General features: G+C 39.3%; 1 protein-coding gene across 1 annotated transcript; it reads right to left on the bottom strand.

Moving 5' to 3' along the window:
- Positions 1 to 17,245: 17,245 nt before the first annotated feature.
- LOC123938938 (olfactory receptor 2T1-like) lies at positions 17,246 to 18,071 on the bottom strand. The gene is given in 2 exon segments (XM_046000731.1): positions 17,246 to 18,056; positions 18,058 to 18,071. Coding segments are annotated over 2 exon segments (825 nt in total).
- Between the last annotated feature and the right edge of the window lie 5,057 nt (positions 18,072 to 23,128).

The following is a 23,128-nucleotide window of genomic DNA, read 5'->3' on the forward strand; positions in this document are numbered from 1 at the left end:
CATCCTTCTAGTGGAGGCATAGTACTCCATAGTGTATATGGAACACATCTTCCTTATCTATTCATCCCTTGAAGGGCATCTATGTTCTTCCACAGTTTGGTGACCGTGTCCATTGATGCTATGAACATTGGGGTACAGGTGGCTCTTCTTTTCACTACATCTGTATCTTTGGGTTAAATACCCAGTAGTGCAATTGCAAAGTCATAGGGAAGCTCTATTCTTAATTTCTTGAGGAATCTCCACACTGTTCTCCAAAGTGACTGCACCAACTTGCATTCCCACCAACAGTGGAAGAGGGTTCCCCTTTCTCCACAACCTCTTCAACACACGTTGTTTCCTGTCTTGCTAATTTTGGCCATTCTAACTGGTGTCAGGTGGTATCTCAAGGTGGTTTTAATTTGAATCGCCCTGATGGCTAGTGATGATGAACATTTTTTCATGTGTCTGATAGCCATTTATATGTCTTCATTGGAGAAGTGTCTGTTCATATCTTCTGCCCATTTTTGATATGATTATCTGTTTTGTGTGTGTTGAGTTTGAGGAGATCTTTCTAGATCCTGGATATCAACCTTTTGTCTGTACTGTCATTTGCAAATATCTTCTCCCATTCCGTGGGTTGCCTTTTTGTTTTGTTGACTGTTTCCTTTGCTGTGCAGAAGCTTTTGATCTTGACAAAGTCCCAAAAGTTCATGCTCACTTTTGTTTCCTTTGCCTTTGGAGACATATCTTGAAAGAAGTTGCTGAGGCAGATATCGAAGAGGTTACTGCCTATGTTCTCCTCTAGGATTCTGATGGATTCCTGTCTCATGTTGAGGTCTTTTATCCATTTAGAATTTATCTTTGTGTACCGTGTAAGAGAATGTTTGAGCTCCATTCTTCTACATATAGCTTTCCCAGCACCATGTATTGAAGAGACTGTATATTTTTTCCTGCTTTGTCAAAGATTATTTGACCGTAGAGTTGACGGTCCATATCTGGGCTGTCTACTCTATTCCGCTGGTGTATGTGTCAGTTTTTATGACAATACCATGCTGTCTTGGTGATCACAGCTTTTTAGTAAAACTTGAAATCAGGTAATGTGATGCTGTCAGTTTTATTTTTGTTTTTCAACATTTCCTTAGCAATTTGGGGTCTATTCTGATTCCATACAAATTTTAGAATTATTTGCTCCAGCTCTTTGTAAAATACCCTATGACCCTACAATTGCACTACTGGGTGTTTACCCCCAAAGACACAGATGTAGTGAAAAGAAGGGCCATCTGTTCCCCAATGATTATAGCAGCAATGTCTACAGTATACAAACTGTGGAAAGAACCAAGATGCCTTTCAGCGAATGAATGGATAAGGAAGATGTGGTCCATATACATGATGGAATATTATGCCTCCATCAGAAAGGATGAATACCCAACTTTTGGAGCAACATGGACGGGACTGGAAGAGATTATGCTCAGTGAAATAAGTCAAGCAGAGAGAGTCAAGTATCATATGGTTTCACTTATTTGTGGAGCATAACAAATAACATAGAAGACATAGGGATATGAAGAGGAGATGGGAGTTAGGGAAATTGGAAGAGGAACTGATCCATGAGAGACTATGGACCCTGAAAAACAATCTGAGGGTTGGGAAAGGGTGGGGTGTGGGAGGTTGGGGGAGCCAGGTGGTAGGTACTAAAGAGGGCACATATTGCATGGAGCACTGGGTGTGGTGCAAAAACAATGAATTCTGTTATGCTGAAAAGAAATTTTTAAAAAAGAACCCCAAGTATAAGATTTATATACTATCAGGACAAACAGAAATACACAGAAGCACTGGTGGAAGAGAAAAATGGAGAGTGGTTATAAATTCTCAGTGTGGACAACGAAGGTTATTTTGATTCTTCCTAGACATATCTTGATATCTTTGTTAAAGGACTCAAATTTCCTAAGATAAAGGGGGATTAAAAATTGGTTTACCTATAGGGGTAGCCTTGATTGGGGAAAGGGGATTACCTTGAAGTTTAACTCTATATGAATATTAAAAAAATACGAATAAAAAAGAATAAACTAAACTAAAATTAAAAAAATAAAAATAGAAAAGCAAATGAAACACATGGGTGCATGTATCCAGAAGTTCAGGTTAGAAGGTTATTATGGAATTTGATGTACTGGACATCTCACTGTGATGGCAAATAGGTTAAAAAATTATCTATATATAATAAAAAAATGAACCATAATAGTGGGAATGAATTAAAAATAAAGTATCTATGAAGTAGTGGTGGTTGTTCTTTTGTTGTCTTTTTTTTCCCACCTGTTTGGTTTTCTGGGGGAAGGGCCTGCCACCTGTGTTTTCATGCAATGTTCCCTGAGTTATCTCCTCCCACCCCCCTCAAGCAGGTGGGCTCTGAGGAAACCGGTTTTACAGGCTTTTGTTCTCTGGAGGTTTTTATGTTTGTTTGTTCTTTTTTTTTTTTTGTCTTTTTTTTTCTCTAGCCTTGACAGCTTTTGATGGTTTTTGGAGGTTTAGAGGAATGCAAATTGCACCCCTACCTCCCTCTCAGAGAGAAGTCTCAGTATGTTCCCCTCTGGGTCTCCAGAGCACATAAGTTCCCCCTTGGCCACTGGCAGAGCACGTTCTGAGTCACGGTCCCTGGGGACATAGGAACTCCTGCTTGTACCCAAAACCATGACAGCGGTAGCTCTCTGGGCAGCTCTGGACCGACAGAGAGGTTCCAAGCAGTGATTGCACACTGAGATTTTCCCACTGGCCTAGGCTGGGAGTGTCTGGTCTTTCTGGGTCTGAGCACACTGGGCTGGCGTCTGCATGCACCTCTCTCAGGGGAGGGTGTGGGCACACATGTCTCAGGCTCTGATAGAACAGCATGGCACTTGCATGGAGAGTGCAAAAAGGCTGTGCTTCTGCAGGCTGGTGAGGTTCCTAGCCCCTCATGGGTCCGCATGTGCTCTCAGGCTTGCTGGCAGCTCAGGGACCAAGACCTGGTTTTTCCGCTGCACTCTGGCTCAGCACCAGGCATGGCTGTCCTGGGTCTGGAGACTTAAGCCCCTGTCCCTAACCATCCCAATTCCCACAATTTCCCCTGCAATCCTTTTTTTTTTTTTTTTTTTTTTTGAGTGCTTTCAACCAGACTCCAAGTTAATTCTGGTCCCAAGATACAGTGCACTCTCATATTGGTGTATTATTTTTCAATGGGTCACCTCTAGTGGTTCCCTCCCCCTTTTGTTTATCTTCCCATATCAGTCTGATGTGCCCACTCCACTTTACCTGCCCACAGGCATCTTCTGCCCCCATAGAGATTCAGACGTGTATAATTCTGATCTCAGGCTGATTTCATGGGTGATCAGAATTCTTTAGTAGGTAATCAGTTCACTTTAGGGTACAGGTTGAAATGGCCCCTTCTCCTACTTCACCGCCATCTTCCCCATTCATTCTTTAATAGGATGTTATTTAACATTGATGTATTTGTGGTCCTTCCAAATTTTTTCTTGTGTTTGACTTCAAGTTTTTAGTGTTGTGGTCTGGAAATATGCATGGTATGATCTAGTTATTTTAGTACTTGTTGAGGTATAATTTGTCACCTAGTATGTTATCTATTCTAGATACTGTTCCATATGCACTCATAAAGAATATATTTTTTTCTGCTTTAGGTTGGAATGTTCTGAATATATCTCTTCATAATATATCTCAGTCCATCTGGACCAGTGCCATTATTTCTTTATTGATTTTCTGCTTATATGATATGTCCATTGATGGTATGTGGGTATTAAAGTCCCCTACTATTTTGGTATTGTTATCACTGAGTTACATTATGTTTGTTATTGATTTATATATTTGAGTTCTCCTAAGTTGGGGGCATAAATATTTACAATTGTTAGATCTTCTTGATGGATAGACTCCTTAATTCTGATGCAATGCCCTTTTTCATCTCTTGTTACAGTCCTTGATTTAAAATCTAGTTTGTCTGATATACATATGTATATCTACCCCAATTTTATTTTAACATCCATGAACATGACAGATGGTTCTCCATTCCCTCACTTTCAATCTGCAAGTGAATTTAGGTCTAAAATATTTTATGCAGCCTATGGATAGATCTTTCCTTTTTTCCATTCTGATACCCTGTTTTGTTTTGTTTTTTAATTGGGGCATTTTATCCATTTATATTCATTTTTTCCATTTATTTATCCATTTATATTCAGAAGTGATTATTGAAAGGTATGAATTTAGTACCATTTCATTATCTGTAGAGTTGGTGTTTCTGCTGATGCTCTCTGGTCCTTTCTGATCTTTGTTGCTCTTGGTCATTTTTTCTCCAAGAAGTCCCCCTTAAAATTTATCTCTGGGCTGGCTTGAACTCTTTTAGTTTCCTTTAGTAGTCACGAACTCTTTTAGTTTCTGTTTATCTGGGAAATTCTTTATCTTACCTTCTATTCTAAATGGTATCCTTACTCAATAGAGTGTTCTTGGCTTTGGCTGTGGATTTTTCCCATTCATCATTCTGAAAGTATCCTGTCGCCCCTTCTGACTTACCAATATTCTGTTGAGATACCTCCAGCTAGTCTTATGGGTTTTTTTCCATGAACGTTAAGATATCCTTTATTTTAGTATTTTTAAGATTTTTTTTCTTTATCACTATATATTGCACATTTAATTATAAAATGTTTTGGTGTTACATGCTTTTTGATTTTGATGGAAGTTCTCTGTGACTCATGGATCTGGATTTTTTTTTTCATTTTCCAAATTAGGGTCATTTTAGCTATTAATTATTTTTAAAAATTATGCAGCTTTTCTCTTATCTTTCTGGGATATCTATGTTATGATATTTTTAAGTTTGATGAAAATATTGAATTTCCTAAGTCTATTTTCCTGTTTCATGGTTCTTTCTCTTTTGTTCCTCTTCTTTGCTTCTATTACTTTGTCTTTCAGATCATTCATTCTTCTGCTTCTTCCAGCAGAAGAATTACATCACATGTGTTTCTGCTCTTGTTTCCTCTGCTGTTTATCTTTGAATCTTCTTTTAAAAAATTTATCTTTGTGGTAATGGTAAGACTGATGGCTTCCATTCTTTCCATACTTTTCTCAAGCCCAGTAAATACCCTTATCGTTGTTGTTCTATATTTTCCATCAGGCATGTTAACCAAATCTGTTTTTGCTTAGATCTCTGGCAGTGGTCTTATCTTTCATCTGGGATAAATACTGTCTTCTCATTTTGTCTATTCTCTGCCTTCTTCTTCTGCCTGATAGAAAATCCAGTTATGTTTTTTGCTCATGAAAGTAGTCACTTTATGAAGAAGACATCATGTCATGCCCAGGGCCCAGAGCTTAAGAGAGTGCTTCCATTGTGTTGTATGTGCTCTGTTGTTGTGTTCTGCCTACACTATTCTCAAGTCAGTCATACTCAAAGGTTCCCCTTACATGAAGTGGTCAGTGTTTTATCTCTGGCTTGAATGTGACAACTTTTGCCCAGGGTGTTCTTTTGTATTCTTGTGAAATGTGTCGTGTCACCACCTCCACCACTACTGAGGCCCTGAAAAAGTAGGAGATATTTTGTGGGTAGGCGTATTTTCTGGTCTTTTGGATGAGTGTTCTGCCTCACAGGGACTGTGGCAAGATTGAGTGAGGTGTGATGTTTGGTGTAAGCAAGTTAAGCATCCAGGATATCCACTTCACTGTTTCCCACAGGTAGCTCTGTGTTTATGCTGAGGGTGTTGAGGGTTGGGAGTGGAAAATTGTGCTAACCAGCTCCTCTTTCCCCAGAAAGACACCACTGTCTCTCAGGCAGGTATTTCAAGAAGAGTAAATAATCTCCCTCCTGTATGTCCCAGATTTGTTTGTTTGTTTGCTTTTCAGATTTCTCTTTCCGCAATGTCAGCCTCCAGGTTGTTTGCCTATCTTCTTACCAGGAGCAGCACAGAGTCCTCTGGACTTTATCCTAACCAAGCCTACTAAGTTTTAAAACTCCAGGCTTTAGGATCATGGTGTGGGCAGGGGCCTGCTCTAGTTTTCTGTGAAGGGGGCTCACTGTGCAGGGAATGAGATGAGTTTCACCGAAAAGGCAGTCATGTCAGAAATCAATGTTTTGGGACATGGTATCATTGGTTTAGGCAGCCAGTGTTGGAAATGAGCTGATTTATGTGGGTTTCCCTGTGTATATGATGAGAGATTAGGGGGTGGGACTGGTGTCTGCTGGTTCTTCCTTTGTCCCCTTAGATGTTTCTCCCTGAATCTTGCCTCTCAATGACATGTTGTAAGAAGAGCAAATAAACTCTGCCCTGTTGCCCTAAATATTCTTCAGATCACTGTTTCTACACTGTTTTCACAGGATTGTTTGCCTGCCTTCCCTACCAGAGTGAGGCAACCCCCTCAGGGCTCTATCCCAGCCAAGCCAGGGAACTCTTAAAACTCCAGTCTTTAAGACCCACTGTTTTCTAGAAATGAAAATCAGTCCCTATTATTTCCCACCAATGGCTTTGGGGAAATATTCTTTTTTTTTTTTTTAGATTTTTAAAAAATTTTTTTGACAGAGATCACAAGTAGGCAGAGAGGCAGGCAGAGAGTGGGGGTGCGGGGGGGAGCAGGATCCCTGCTGAGCAGAGAGCCCGATGTGAGGCTCAATCCCAGGACCTGAGACCATTACCTGAGCCAAAGGCAGAGGCTTAACCCACTGAGCCACCCAGGCGCCCCAGGGAAATATTCTTGTGTGTTTTCCTGTATGCTCTTCTGTCTTGCCTTCTTCTGCAACTATGGCTTCCTCCCCTCCACAGCAACTGTGATCTGCTTCTCCCCCAAACCCTGTCTCTGTACTCCCTACCTTCTTCAATGTGTTTTTTTTTTCCTTCTCTCCCTTAAGTTGTGGAGTTTGTTATGTCATATTCAGGTTGATTTCTAGGGTATTAAGGATGACTTGATAATTATCTAGTTATGTTCCGGGAATGACACAATCCTAAGTCCTTCTACTTAGCCACCATCTTAGTTCATTGAAATCTCTCTGTCAAGGATATAAAAAGATAATTAGTTTCCTTACTTAGATGATCAAATTTTTGTTTCAAATTTACTCAAGTTATATCTAATATTTCTCATTGTAGACTCCTCCTTTCTATTAGAAAGACATCTTTTCTATGTTTCTGTCATACCACACTGCCTGGGTATTTGCCATCTTTTCTATCTCTTTATTGTCAATTACTTCTTTCATGGCTTGGCATTTATACATTGAAATATTTTGACCTATTCTTCAGTTTTTTCTTCTTTATATATGCAGCCCCTCAACTACAGTTGATCTAATGTAATCTCCTGTAGTTACATACAATATGTTTATCAAAGACTCCTAAAATCTCTCTGCACACTTAACAATTCAAATGATATATGAACTGAAATATCTAACTTCTTATCTGACATTTCAACATATATTCAATATACATGTCAAATTTAACATTTCAATGTCCCTGTCCCATTTCAGAACATTGACACTTGCTATTCTTTCTAACTGGAAACCTCTCTACCTGGATTTTCCCATGCATGGCTCCTTTATTGCCCAACTAGGGCCTCTTCAGAAAATCTTTCTTTGAACATGGTAGCTTGAGTAACCCTTCACTGATCTCCATTATTTCACTGTGTTAATGTATTTCTTGTATACACCTCATTATATCACAAGTTATATTTTCCCAGTTTTAAGATAAAATTGACATACAACATTGCATTAGGTTTTTTTTTAATTTTAATTTTTAAAAATTTCTTTTCAGTGTTCCAGAATTCATTGTATATGCACTATATCCAGTGCTCCATGCAATATGTGCCCACCACAATACCCACCACCAGCATTAGTTTAAAGTGATTCCTCAAAATATTAAAAATAGAGCTACCCTATGACCCTTCAATTATACTACTGGGTATTTACCCCAAAGATAACTAAAAAGATTTAGTGAAAAGAAGGGTCATCTGTACCCCAATGTTCATAGCAGCAATGGCCAGAGTCACCAAGTTGTGGAAAGATACAAGATGCCCTTCTACAGAGGAATGGATAAAGATATGTTTAATATATCCAATGAAATATTACACAGCCATTAGAAAGGATGAATACCCAACTTTTGTATCAACATGGATGGGACTAGAAGAGATTATGCTGAGTGAAAGAAGTCAAGCAGAGAAAGTCAATTATCATGTGGTTTCACTTACTTGTGGAATATAAGGAATAATATGGAGGACATTAGGATAAGGAAAGGAAAAGTGAATTGGGGGAAATCAGCAGGGCAGATGAACCATGAAAGACTGTGGACTCTGAGAAACAAACTGAGGGTTTTGGGGGGATGAGGGGTTAGGTGAGCCTAGTGTGGTTAAGGAGGGCATGAATTGCATGGAGCACTGGGTGTGGTGCATAAACAATGAATCTTGGAACACTGAAAAAAATAAAATAAAATTAAGATGTTAAAAAAATGAAACAAAGTAATAATGTACTAGAAAGAAAAAAATGTGTACAATACAATGAAGCAGAAATTTACACCTGTTAGAATGACTTTCATCAAAAATATAGGAAAAAACAAGTGTTGTCAAGGGAACACTTGTGCACTGTTTGTGATAATGTAAATTAGAGCAGCCATTGTGGACACAGTATGAAAGTTCCTCCAAAAATAAAAACAATAGTCCTACCATAAAATTTAGCAACTCTACTTCTGGAAATATATCTGAAGGAAACAAAATCACTATGAAGAGGGATACCCGTGTACTCGTTTTATTGCAAAATTGGTCACAATAGCCAAGACATGGAAGCATTTTAAACAACCACTGAGGGATGAATGGATAAATAAAATGTGATATATAACTAATATGAGTTATATTTTAACTTTTTATTGAAGCAAAATAAACATACAAAAATATTAAACATAAAAAAGTTGGAACTTTAGGGGCAACAGGGTGGCTCAGTGGGTTAATCCTCTGTCTTCAGCAGAGATGATCACCAGGCTCTCTGCTCCGCAGAAAGTCTGCTTCCCCCTCTCACTCTGCCTTCCTACTTGTGATCTCTCTCTTTCTCTCTCTCTTTCAAATAAATAAATAAAATATTATAAAACAAGTATGAACTTGGTAAATTTTCTTAAAATGAACACTGGGTGTGTAATCAGCATCTACACAAAGAAACAGGAAACCACTAACACCCCAGAACCTACCCACAAAACCTTTCAACCACTAATCTTCCAAGCATAGGGTAGTTTTGATGAATCTGTACTTTATATAAATGTAATCTTTTCTAAATTTCTTCTTCAGTTCATCATGTTTCTGAGATTAATGTATAGCATTGAAAGTAATGTTAGTAGAATGTTTATTCTTCTTCTTTTTTATTATTAATTTTTTATTTTTTTATAAACAAATAATGTATTTTTATCCCCAGGGGTACAGGTCTGTGAATCACTAGGTTTACACACTTCACAGCACTTACCATAGCACTTACCCTCCCCAATGTCCATAACCCCACTCCCCCTCTCTCAACCCCCCTTCCACCCAGCAACCCTCAGTTTATTTTGTGAGATTAAGAGTCACTCATGGTTTGTCTCCCTCCCAATCCCATCTCATTTCATTTATTCTTCTCCTACCTCTCTAACCCCCCACGTTGCATCTCCACTTCTTCATATCAGGGAGATCATATGATAGTTGTCTTTCTCCGATTGACTTATTTCACTAAACATGATACCCTCAAGTTCAATCCATGACATTACAAATGGCAAGATTTCATTTCTTTTGATGGCTGCATAGTTTTCCATTGTGTATATATACCACCTCTTCTTTATCCATTCATCTCTTGATGAACATTTAGGTTCTTTCCATAGTTTGGCTATTGTAGACATTGCTGCTATAAACATTCAGGTACACATGCCCCTTCAGATCACTATGTTTGTATCTTTAGGGTAAATACCCAGTAGTGCAATTGCTGGGTCATAGGGTAGTTCTATTTTCAACATTTTGAGGAACCTCCATGCAGGTTTCAAGAGTGGTTACACCAGCTTGCAATCCCAACAAAAGTATAGGAGGATTCCCCTTTCTCTGCATCCCTGCCAGCATGTGTCATTTCCTGACTTATTAATTTTAGCCATTTTGACTGGTGTGAGGTGATATGTCATTTTAGTTTTGATCTGTATTTCCCTGATGGCGAGTGATGTGGAGCACAGTTTCATGTGTCTGTTGGCCATCTGGATGTCTTCTTTTCAACAATGTTCATGTCTTCTGCCCATTTTTTGATTGGATTATATGTTCTATGGGTGTTCAGTTTGCTAAGTTCCTTATAGATTTTGGACACTAGCCCTTTATCTGATATGTCGTTTGCAAATATCTTCTCCCATTCTGTCAGTGGTCTTTTGGTTTTGTTAACTGTTTCCTTTGCTGTGCAAACGCTTTTGATCTTGATGAAATCCCAATAGTTCACTTTTGCACTTGCTTCCCTTGACTTTGGTGATGTTCCTAAGAAGATGTTACTGTGGCTGAGGTCTAAGAGATTGCTGCCTGTGTTCTCCTCAAGGATTTGGATGGATTCCATTCTCACATTGAGGATTGAGGTCTTTCATCCATTTTGAGTCTATTTTCGTGTGTGGTGTAATGAAGTGGTTCAATTTCATTTTTCTGCATGTGGCTGTCCAATTTTCCCATCACCATTTATTGAAGAGGCTGTCTTTTTTCCATTGGACATTCTTTCCTGCTTTGTCACAGATTAGTTGACCATAGAGTTGAGGGTCTATTTCTGGGCTCTCTATTCTGTTCCATTGATCTATGTGTCTGTTTTTGTGCCAGTACCATGCTGTCTTGATGATGACAGCTTTGTAATAGAGCTTGAAGTCCGGAATTGTGATGCCACCAACTTTGGCTTTCTTTTCCAATATTCCTTTGGCTATTCGAGGTCCTTTCTGGTTCCATATAAATTTGAGGATTATTTGTTCCATTTCTCTGAAAAAAATGGATGGTATTTTGATAGGGATTGCATTAAATGTGTAGATTGCTTTAGGTAGCATAGACATTTTCACAATATTTATTCTTCCAATCCAGGAGCATGGTACATTTTTCCATTTCTTTGTGTCTTCCTCAATTTCTTTCATGAGTACTTTGTAGTTTTCTGCATATAGATTCTTAGTATCTTTGGTTAGGTTTATTCTAGATATCTTAGAATTTTGGGTGCAATTGTAAATGGGATTGACTCCTTAATGTCTTATTTCCATCTTGTTGTTGGTGTAGAGAAATGCAACTGATTTCTGTCCATTGATTCTATATCCTGACACTTTACTGAATTCCTGTACAAGTTCTAGCAGTTTTGGAGTGGAGTCTTTTGGGTTTTCCACATATAGTATCATATCATCTGCGAAGAGTGATAGTTTGACTTCTTCTTTGCCGATTTCGATGCCTTTAATTTCCTTTTGTTGTCAGATTTCTGAGGCTAGGACTTCTAGTACTATGTTGAATAGCAGTGGTGATAATAGACATCGCTGCCATGTTCCTGACCTTAGCGGAAAATCTTTCGGTTTTTCTCCATTGAGAATGATATTTGCGGTGGGGTTTTCATAGATGGGTTTGATAATATTGAGGTATGTGCCCTCTATCCCTACATTTTGAAGAGTTTTGATCAGGAAGGGAGGCTGTATTTTGTCAAATGCTTTTTTAGAAACTATTGAGAGTACCATATGGTTCTTGTTCTTTCTTTTATTAATGTGTTATATCACATTAATTGTGGATGTTGAACCAACCTTGCAGCCCTGGAATAAATCTCACTTGGTCGTGGTGAATAATCCTTTTAATGTACTGTTGAATCCTATTGGCTAGTATTTGGTAAGAATTTTTGCATCTGTGTTCATCAAGGTTATTGGTGTATAGTTCTCTTTTTTGATGGGATCCTTGTCTGGTTTTGGGATCAAGGTGATGCTGGCCTCATAAAATGAGTTTGGAAGTTTTCCTTCCATTTCTATTTTTTGGAACAGTTTCAGGAGAATAGGAATTAGTTCTTCTTCAAATGTTTGGTAGAATTCCCCTGGGAAGCCGTCTGGCCCTGGGCTTTCGTTTGTTTGGAGATTTTTGATGACTGTTTCAATCTCCTTACTGGTTATGGGCCTGTTCAGGTTTTCTATTTCTTCCTGGTTCAGTTGTGGTAGTTTATATGTCTCTAGGAATGCACCCATTTCCTCGAGATTGTCAAATTTGTTGGCGTAGAGTCGCTCACAGTATGTTCTTATAATTGTCTGTATTTCTTCAGTGTTAGTTGTGATCTCTCCTCTTTCCTTCATGATTTTATCTATGTGGGTCCTTTTTCTTTTCTTTTGATAAGTCTGGAAGGGTCTTCTCAATCTTATTAATTATATCAAGAACCAGCTCCTAGTTTCATTGATTGTTTCTATTGCTTTTTATTTTGGTTTCTATTTCATTGATTTCCTCTCTGATATTTATGATTTCTCTTCTCCTGCTGGGTTTAGGGTTCTTTCTTGTTCTTTCTCCAGCTCCTTTAGATGTAGGGTTAGGTTGTGTACTTGAGACCTTTCTCGTGTCTTCAGAAAGACTTGTACCACTATATATTTTCCTCTCAGTACAGCCTTTGCTGTGTTCCACAGATTTTGAACCGTTGTGTTTTCATTATCATTTGTTTCCATGAATTTTTTCAATTCTTCTTTGATTTCCTGGTTAACCCATTCATTCTTTCGAAGAATGCTGTTTAGTCTCCATGTATTTGGGTTCGTTCCACATTTCCTCTTGTGATTGAGTTCTAGCTTCAGAGCATTGTGGTCTGAAAAAATGCAGGGAATGATCCCAATCTTTTGATACTGGTTGAGACCTGATTTAGTACCCAGGATGTGATCTATTCTGGAGAATGTTCCATGTGCACTAGAGAAGAATGTGTATTTTGTTGCTTTGTGATGAAATGTTCTGAATATATCTGTGATGTCCATCTGGTCCAGTGTGTCATTTAAGGCCTTTATTTCCTTGTTGATCTTTTGCTTGGATGATCTGTCCATTTCAGTGAGAGAAGTGTTAAATTCCCTACTATTATTGTATTATTATCGATTTGTTTCTTTGATTTTGTTATTAATTCATTTATATACTTGGATGCTCCTGCATTAGGGGCATAGATATTTATGATTGTTAGATCTTTTTGTTGGACAGACTCTTTGAATATGATATAGTGTCCTTCATCATCTCTTATTATAATATTTGGTTTAAATTTAATTGATCTGATATAAGGATTGCCACCCCAGCTTTCTTCTGATGTCCATTAGCATGGTAAATTATTTTCCTCCCCCTCACGTTAAATCTAGAGGTATCCTTGGGTGTGAGTTATTTGTAGGCAACATCTAGATGGGTTTTGGTTTTTTATCCATTCTGATAACCTTTGTCTTTTGATTGGGGCATTTAGCCATTAACATTCAGGTTTACTATGAGAGATATGAATTTAGTGCCATTGTATTGCCTGTAAGGTGACTATTACTGACTATTGTCTCTGTTCCTTTCTGATCTGCTACTTTTAGGCTCTCTCTTTGCTTAGAGGACCCCTTTCAATATTTCCTGTAGAGCTGGTTTGGTGTTTGCAAATTATTTCAGTTTTTATTTGTCCTGGAAGGTTTTATCTCTCCTTCTATTTTCAATGATAACCTAGCTGGATAGAGTATTCTTGGCTGCATGCTTTTCTCGTTGAGTGCTCTGAATATATCATGCCAGCTCTTTCTGGCCTGCCAGGTCTCTGTGGATAAGTCTGCTGCCAATCTAATATTTTTACCATTATATGTCACAGACTTCTTTCTCGGGTTGCTTTCAGGATTTTCTCTTTGTCACTAAGACTTGTAAATTTTACTATTAGGTGACGGGGTGTGGACCTATTCTTGTTGACTTTGAGGGGGGTTCTCTGCACCTCCTGGATTTTGATGCTTGTTCCCTTTGCCATATTAGGGAAATTCTCACCAATAATTCTCTCCAATAGACCTTCTGCTCCCCTCTCTCTTTCTTCTTCTTCTGGAATCCCAATTATTCTAATGTTGTTTTGTCTTATGGTGTCGCTTATCTCTCAAATTCTCCCCTCGTGGTCCAGTAGCTGTTTGTCCCTTGTTTGCTCAGCTTCTTTATTCTCTGTCATTTGGTCTTCTATATCACTAATTCTTTCTTCTGCCTCATTGATCCTAGCAGTGAGAGCCTCCATTTTTTATTGCACCTCATTAATAGCTTTTTTGATTTCAACTTGATTGGATTTTAGTTCTTTAATTCCTCCAGAAAGGGCTTTTATATCTCCAGAGAGGGTTTCTCTAATATCTTCCATGCCTTTTTTGAGCCCGGCTAGAACCTTTAAAATCGTCATTCTGAACTCTTGATCTGACATATTACCAATGTCTGTATTGACTATGTGCCTAGCCTTCGGTACTGTCTCTTGTTCTTTTTTTTGTGTTGAATTTTTCCACCTTGTCATTTTGTCCAGATAAGAGTATATGAAGGAGCAAATAAACTACTAAGAGGCTGGCAAAGACCCCAGAAAAATGAGCTTTAACCAAATCAGAAGAGACCCCAAATCATGGCGGGGGGGAAAGGGGATAAAAGGAATTTCAGAAAAAAAAAGAAAATATTTAAAAAAGGAAACAAATAAAGAAAAATTATAAAAAGGTAAGAAAATATATATATATATATATATATATATATATATATATATTAGATAAATTACTTAAAAAACGTTAAAAATGAAAAGGATAAATGTTTAAATAATTTAGCAGGAGAAGCAAAAAAATTGAAAAAAATAATTAACCCCTAGACTAAAGAATCAAGGGGAGAAAGCCATGAGTTCCGTGGTTTTCTTTTTCCTCCTCTGGAATTCCGCTGCTGTCCTTGTTATTGAACCTGCTTTCCTTGGTAGATGAACTTCATCCTGGTTGCACTTTTTGTTAATCTTCTGGGGTAGGGGCCTGTTGTAGTGACTCTCAAGTGTCTTTGCCCGAGGTGGAATTGCTCCACCCTTACCAGACTAAGTCATCCTCTGGGGTTAGCTTTCGGGATCTTTTGTTCCCTGAACGCTTTCCGTAGAGTTCTGGAGGACGGGAATGAAAATGGCTGCCTTCCAGTCTGCGGCCCAGAGGATCTGAGAGCCCAGGGCCCCACTCCGCAGTTTGCCCCCAGAGAACAGCGCCCAATCACTCCCGTATCTCTGGCCTCTGGCTGTGCTCCAACCTCACCCACCCTGTGTCCAGTTCAAGGTAACCCAGAGCTGAGAGCTCAGTCCTCAGCTCTGTCTCTGTAGCCAGCTTCCTTGTTTTAATACCTGCGAGCTCTGTGACATTCCGACAGCCCCGAAACTTCTGTGACCCTGCGGGTCCTGGGGCCACACTGACCCCACATGGGCTTCACCCCGGTTTAGCCTCTGGAGCAATGTCCCTCAGTGGAACAGACTTTTAAAGGTCCTGATTTTGTGCTCCATTGCTCCGCAAATTGCCAGGAGCCATCCCCTCCTCCTGCAGCCTATCTTCCCATCGCTTTGGATTCACTTCCTCCGCCAGTCCTACCTTTCAGAAAGTGGTTGATTTCCTGTTTCTAGAATTGCTGTTCTTCTTCTCTTCGATCTCCCTTTGGATTTGTAAGTGTTTGCAATGTTTAGATAAACTATCTAGCTGATCTCATGCTACCTGAGGTAGTCTCAGCCTGCTACTTCTCCGCCATCTTGAATCCTCCTCCAGAATGTCTATTCTTATTGTTTGACAATATCACAATTGATTTATCATGTCACCACCAGTGAGCTTTTGGGCAGCTTCTCTCTCTCTCTCTCTCTCTTTCTCATCTGCTACTACATATCTTTTGGTGAAGATTATGCATATATATTTGTTAGAAATTCACCTGAGTGTGTTTCTTCTGGGCCACAGAGGACATATATGTTCAACTTTGGTCACTGTTGCTACATACAATGTTTTGGGATCATAAATTGTTTTCTTGACAGCTATTTTTTTTTTTCCTTTTCATTTCCTTTTCCCCATTAGAATGTAAACTTTTAAACTGTAGGTGTTTTTCTTATCTTGCTCAAAGCTATGAATATTAAATGAATACATGGATGTATGATTGAGGAAGCTGTATCTGAAAGATACAGTCTTCAATCAACCACATTCCTTGAAATTTTGCAGCTTAATATACTAATTTAAAATATTACCCTACAGAAGTCCCTTACTTCCTTGATCCCCACTGTTTTCATTTGAAATTAAAGCTATTAATATGTAGCTTATTTGTTATGAAATTGTAGGAGGGTGACGAAACTTACAGAGTATGTGTATTATTAAGTTTTAGACAGATGGCTAATATGATTGATTATGAGTATTAATAATTTAATAAAGTGACCCCTATGATACCTGAGTAAACTCCTTATATAATCAAATGGAACATTGAACATGATTTTCCACATTCTATTGTCCTCCATTTCTGGATCAGTGGGGAATATGAATATGGAATATGAGCAAATTGCTATTATCTGACTGGCTTATGATTAATCCTGATGACCCTGTGACATATTTGAAAAATCATTTTAGAATCCTCTCAGCCCATATCCCTGTGTGTTTCTCTGACATTTAGTAAACCTTTAAGTATATGATACCCTCACATTGTCTTTTCTGGAAAATATTCTTTGTTCTCATCCATTAATTGTAACTTACCTGAAAAATAATTTTCACTTATGTGTTACAAACAGAAGGTAAATACTACATTGCTACTTAAAGTTAAACACACTTAATTATTGTGGGGATCACAATGACTATTTAAGAAAATTATTCTGCCTCTTCTGACAAACTGACAAATTGGAACATACAGGTAGCTACAGAACTGTCTTCCTAAAGGGCTGGGTCAGGTATCAGTCCCCAAAATAGAGAAGATAATATTTTTATTATTTTTAGAGGGTACATATACTCATACAGTAGTATCATATATACCAAAAGTGTCACCTTCCCTGTTGCACTCCTCAACATAGTTCATGCCATTTAAGATTGCATGCAATTTATGTTGTTTCCAAAAGGTGAATCTGAAGAGCAAGAAATTTTATTTTCAATTCTTGAAAAATACTAGACATTTATTTTGAATTCATGTGAACAGGATTAAAATAAAGGGAAGATACAAGAAAGAAGTCTAGATAAAAAAATGAAGATCAAGAGGATGCATTTTTATATTTATCCTTTTCCCTTTTTTCCTGCACAATTGAGCCTACGTTCCAGTTTAATCCCTCATTGAGAACATGGTCACAGTGTCCACAAAGGCTCCCATTTACTATTGATATGAGAAGAAGCCACTATCAAAACATTTCTCCTGACACTCTTTGTGTACCCTTGAATCTGCCTAGTGCCCTCTTCAGAGCTCCAGTCACATCCTTGTTGCTCAGACTGTAAATGAGCGGATTTAACATTGGTGTAAGGATTATGTAGAACACAGAAAAGACTTTGTCCTGGGATGGACTGTGGTAAGAGTGTGGAATCATGTAAGTGTACATGGCAGCCCCATAGAACAAGGTCACCACTGTCATATGAGATGAGCAGGTGGCAAATGCCTTCTTCCTCCCCTCCACTGAACTCATGTGGTGGACTGTGGTTAAGATTCGGGCATAAGAAGCAATTACCACAGAGAAAGGAATCAGCAGCATAAGAACACAGCACACATACATTACTGTCTCATAGAGGGCTGTGTCTGCACATGCCAAATGCAGGACTGCAGGTGCCTCACAAAAGAAATGGTTAATTTCCCGGGAGTTGCAGAAAGGAAAGTTCATGGTGATGGGAGTTAGAAGGAAGCCATCCAAAGAGCCCCCAAACCAGGAACCTGCTATGATCATCCAACAGACCGGGCGACTCATAAGGACAGGATAGCAAAGGGGTTTGCAGATGGCCACATAGCGGTCATAGGCCATGAGACACAAAAGGAAAAACTCAGCTCCCACAAGGGTGAGGTAGAGGAAATGCTGAGTTGTGCACCCCGTAAAGGAGATGGTTCTTTAACCAAGCAGGTAATCAACCAACATCTTGGGGACAATGGTGGAGATGTACACCATATCAATGAAGGACAGGTGACTAAGCAGGAAGTACATGGGAGTGTGAAGTCGTGAATCTGTGGATTAAGAAGATCATGACTCAGGGAGTCAAGGTGGCGGGGAAGTAGGAGGAGGCACCATTTCAACCTGTACCCTAAAGTGAGCTGATTACCTACCAAAGAACTCCGACCACCCATGAAATCAGCCTGAGATCAGAATTATACACGTCTGGAACTCTACAGGAGCAGAAGAGGCCAGTGGCAGGTAAAGCAGACTGGGAGCGGCGGACTGATATCAGAAGATAAACAAAAGGGGGAGGGAGCCACCAGAGGTGACCGATCAGAAAGTAATACCCCAACACGAGAGTGCTCTGCATCTGGGGACCAGCATTAACTTGGAGTCTGGTTGAAAACACTCAAAAACAAAGAGCAAAGGATCGCGATGAGTAATAGTGGGAACCTGGGCGATTAGGGTCAGGGACCTAAGTCCCCAGACCCAGGACACCTACCTTGGTGCTGAGCCAGAGAGAGCGTGGCAGAGAAATCAGGTCTCCGTCTCTGAGCCGCCAGTACGCCTGAACACCAGCGTGCCTGAGAACTAGTGGGGTCTGGCTCCTGTGAGGGGCTGGGAGCCTGGCCAGATGGCAATCCTGAAACGCGTGCGTCCCACACCCTCCCATGGGATAGGTGCTCACAGGCGCTAGCTTGGAGCTCTGGCATCCGGAAAAACCAGACATTCCCAGACCAGGACAGCGGGAAAATCTCAGTGTGCGATCTCTGCTCAGAGCCTCTCTGGCGGTCTGGAGATGCCTAGAGAGCCACCGCTGTCCTGGTTTTGGGTACAACGAAGAGCTCCTGCATCCCCAGGGACAGTGACTCAGAACCTACTCTGCCAGCAGGTTTGAAAAACATTCTGAAGCTTCTCTCTGAATGGGAGGTCGAGGTGCAGTTTGCTCTCCTCTAAACCTCCCCAAACCATCAAAAGCTGTCAAGGCGAGAGAAAGCAGATGAAAGAACATAAAAACCCCCAGAGAACAAAAGCCTGAAAAAAACAGTTTCCTCAGAGCCCACCCCCTTGAGGGGAGCGGGAGGACCTAACACAGGGAACATCATTGTCTAAAAACCCACGTGGCTGGCCCCTCCCCCAGAAAACCAACCAGGAAGGAAGAAAAAAAAAAAAGACTACAAGAGAACAACCACCACTACTTCATAAATACAACTTTTATTTTTAAGTCTTTACCAATATTCTGTGTTTTTTTTAAGATTTTATTTATTTATTTGACAGAGAGAGATCACAAGTAGATAGAGAGGCAGGCAGAGAGAGAGAGGGAAGCAGGCTCCCTGCTGATCAGAGAGCCCGATGTGGGACTCGATCCCAGGACCCTGAGATCAAGACCTGAGCCAAAGGCAGCGGCTTAACCCACTGAGCCACCCAGGTGCCCTGGTTCTTTTTTTATGTACATACAGATAATTTTTTAACCTATTTACCATCACACTGAGATGTCCAGTATATCAAATTCTTTAATAACCTTCTAACCTGAACTTTTTGATACATACACCCATGTTTTTCTTTTGCTTTTCTATTTTTTAATTCTTTTTAAATTTTAACTTAGTTTAGTCTAGTTTATTCTTTTTTAATTTTTATTTACTGCTATACATATAGCGTTAAACTTCAAGTTAATCCCCTTTCCCCAATCAATGCTACCCCTATAGGCAAACCAGTTTCTAATCCCCCTGTAACTTAGGAAAGTTGACTCCCTTAACAAAAACATCACGATACCTTCAGGAAGAATCAAAATAAACTTCCTCACCCACACTGAGAATTTATAACGACTCTCCCAATTTTTCCTTCTGTCAGTGTTTCTGTGAATTTGTGTTTGCCCTGATAATATATAAATCTTATACTTGGGGTTCTTTCTGATGAGGTTCTTCCCTTTTTTTTTTTTTGCTTATATATACATATTTTTTCTCTTGTAATATACTTTTATCAGTCTTTCAGTTTGTCTGTTTTTGTTTGTATACTTCACAAATCTTACCTTGTGGCCCATTTGGGCTGAGCCTTTTCTTTTATCTTCCCTTTTTTTCCGATCTCTCTCTCTCTCTTTTTTTTTTCCTATTTTCTTTCCCCCTTTTTCTTTCTTCTTCTCTATTTCTTTTTCTTTTCTTTTTTCTCTCATTTGGGTGGGGAATCCTGATTGCATGGAAGCGTTCCAGGGTGCACATTGACTGCACCACAATCGATAAGTCCAGCTGCATCTGTTCAGTCATCTCTTACCAAAATGACTAGGAGGAGGAATACCCAACAGAAGAAAAATACAGAGGATGGGCCTTCTGCAACTGAGCTAATGCCTATCGACATAGACAATATGTCAGAAAAGGAATTCAGACTAACAATTATCCAGGCAATAGCTAGGTTGGAGAAAGCCATGGATGACCAAACAGAATTGATTAGGGCAGAACTTAAAGCCACCAGGGATGATGTTCACAATGTTAGGGCAGAACTGAAAGCCACCAGGGATGATGTTCAAAATGCTCTCAATGAGTTCCAATCTAATCTAAATTCTCTAAAAGCTAGGGTAACTGAGACAGAAGATAGAATTAGTGATCTGGAGGACAAACAGATAGAGAGAAAGGTTCAGGAGGAAGCCGGGAACAAACAGCTCAGAAGCCACGAAAACAGAATCAGGGAAATAAATGATGCCATGAAAGGTTCCAACGTCAGAATTATTGGAATCCCTGAAGGGGAGGAAAAAGAAAGAAGTCTAGAAGATATAGTCGTAGAAGTTGTCTATGAAAATTTTCCCAATCTCACGAATGGAAACAACGTTCATGTACTAGAGGCAGAGAGATCTCCAACCAAGATTTTAAATTCTTGAAAGTCCTCAGGACACCTAATAGTTAGAATGAGGAATTATGTTTCAAGAGAGGCCCTCTTAAAAGCAGCTAGGACAAAGAGGCTCCTTACATACAGAGGAAAACCCATTAGAATAACGTCAGACATTTCCACAGAGACCTGGCAAGCCAGGAAGGGCTGGCAAAACATATTCAGAGTACTAAATGAGAAGAACATACAACCAAAATACTCTATCCAGCAAGACTGACATTTAAAATGGATGGAGAGATAAAGAGTTTCCAAGACCGGCAAGGCTTAAAAGACTATGCAACCACCAAGCCGACACTGCAGGAAATATTAAGGGGGGGTCCTATAAAAGAGAAAAAATCTTAAGAATATCATTGAACAGAAATATAGAAACAATCTACAGACAGAAAGACTTCAAAGGCAACATGATGTCAATAAAAACCTATCTCTGAATAATCACTCTCAATGTGAATGGCCTAAATGCGCCCATAAAATGACACAGGGTTGCAGATTGGATAAAACGACAGGACCCATCCATATGTTGTCTACAAGAGACCCATTTTGAACCTAAGGATACACCCAGACTGAAAGGGAAGGGATGGAGAAGCATCTTTCATGCCAATGGGCCTCAGAAGAAGGTCAGGGTAGCGATTCTCATATCAGATAAATTAGATTTTAAACTAAAGACTGTAGTCATAGATACAGAAGGATACTACATAACTCTTAAAGGACTATCCGCCAAGATGATCTAACAATTGTGAATATCTATGCCCCCAATATGGGAGCACCAAATTACATAAGAAAACTATTAATCAAGATAAGGAGTCATATTGATATGAATACAATAATAGTAGGAGATCTTAATACGCCTCTCTCAGAAATAGACAGATCATCGAAGCAGAAAATTAATAAAGAAATAAGAGCATTGAATGAAACTTTGGACCAGATGGACCTCATCGATGTATACAGAACATTCCACCCTAAAACAACAGAATACGCATTCTTCTCAAGTGCACATGGAACCTTCTCCAGAATAGACGACATACTGGGTCACATAGAAGGACTCAACCGATACCAAAAGACTGACATTATTCCCTGCATATTCTCCGATCACAATGCTTTGAAACTGGAGCTCAATCACAAGGAAAAGTTCCGAAGGAACTCAAACACCTGGAAGCTAAAGACCACCTTGCTTCAGAATGCTTGGATCAACCAGGAGATCAAAGATGAACTTAAACAATTCATGGAAACCAATGAGAATGAAGACACTTCGGTCCAAAACCTATGGGATACAGCAAAGGCGGTTCTAAGGGGGAAATACATAGCCATCCAAGCCTCCCTCAAAAACATTGAAAAATCCAGAATACACCAGCTGTCTCTACACCTTAAAGAACTGGAGAATCAACAACAAATCAAACCAACTCCACACGCAAGAAGGGAAATAATCAAGATTAGAGGAGAGATCAATGAGGTAGAAACCAGAGATACAGTAGAATGTATCAATGAAACTAGAAGCTGGTTTTTTGAAAGAATCAATAAGATAGATAAACCATTGGCCACACTAATCCAAAAGAAAAGAGAGAAAGCCCAAATTAATAACATTATGAATGAAAAGGGAGAGATCACAACGAACACCAAGGAAATAGAAACAATCATCAGAAATTATTACAACAGTTATATGCCAATAAGCTAAGCAACCTAGATGAAATGGATGCATTCCTGGAAAGCTACAAACTCCCAAAATTGAACCAGGAAGAAATGGACAACCTGAATAGACCGATATCTTGTAATGAGATTGAAGCAGTGATCAAATACCTCCAAAAAACAAGAGCCCAGGACCTGATGGATTCCCTGGGGAATTCTACCAAACTTTCAAAGAAGAAATAACACCAATTTTCCTGACGTTGTTCCAAAAAATTGAAGCAGAAGGAAAACTTCCAGACTCTTTTTAGGAAGCCAGCATTACCCTGATCCCCAAACCAGGCAAAGACCCTATCAAAAAGGAGAATTATAGACCAATAACACTGATGAATATGGATGCAAAGATTCTCAACAAGATCCTAGCAAACAAGATCCAACAGCACATTAAAATGATTATCCACCATGACCAGGTGGGATTCAACCCCAGGTTGCTAGGTTGGTTCAACATTCGCAAATCAATCAATGTGATAGAACACATCAATAAGAGAAGAGAGAAGAACCCCAAGGTCCTCTCAATTGATGCAGAAAAAGCATTTGACAAAATCCAGCATCCGTTCCTGATGAAAACGCTTCAAAGTATAGGGATAGAGGGAA

The sequence above is a fragment of the Meles meles genome, chromosome 3 (assembly GCF_922984935.1).
Source record: "Meles meles chromosome 3, mMelMel3.1 paternal haplotype, whole genome shotgun sequence".
In the NCBI taxonomy this organism is placed as follows: domain Eukaryota; kingdom Metazoa; phylum Chordata; class Mammalia; order Carnivora; family Mustelidae; genus Meles; species Meles meles.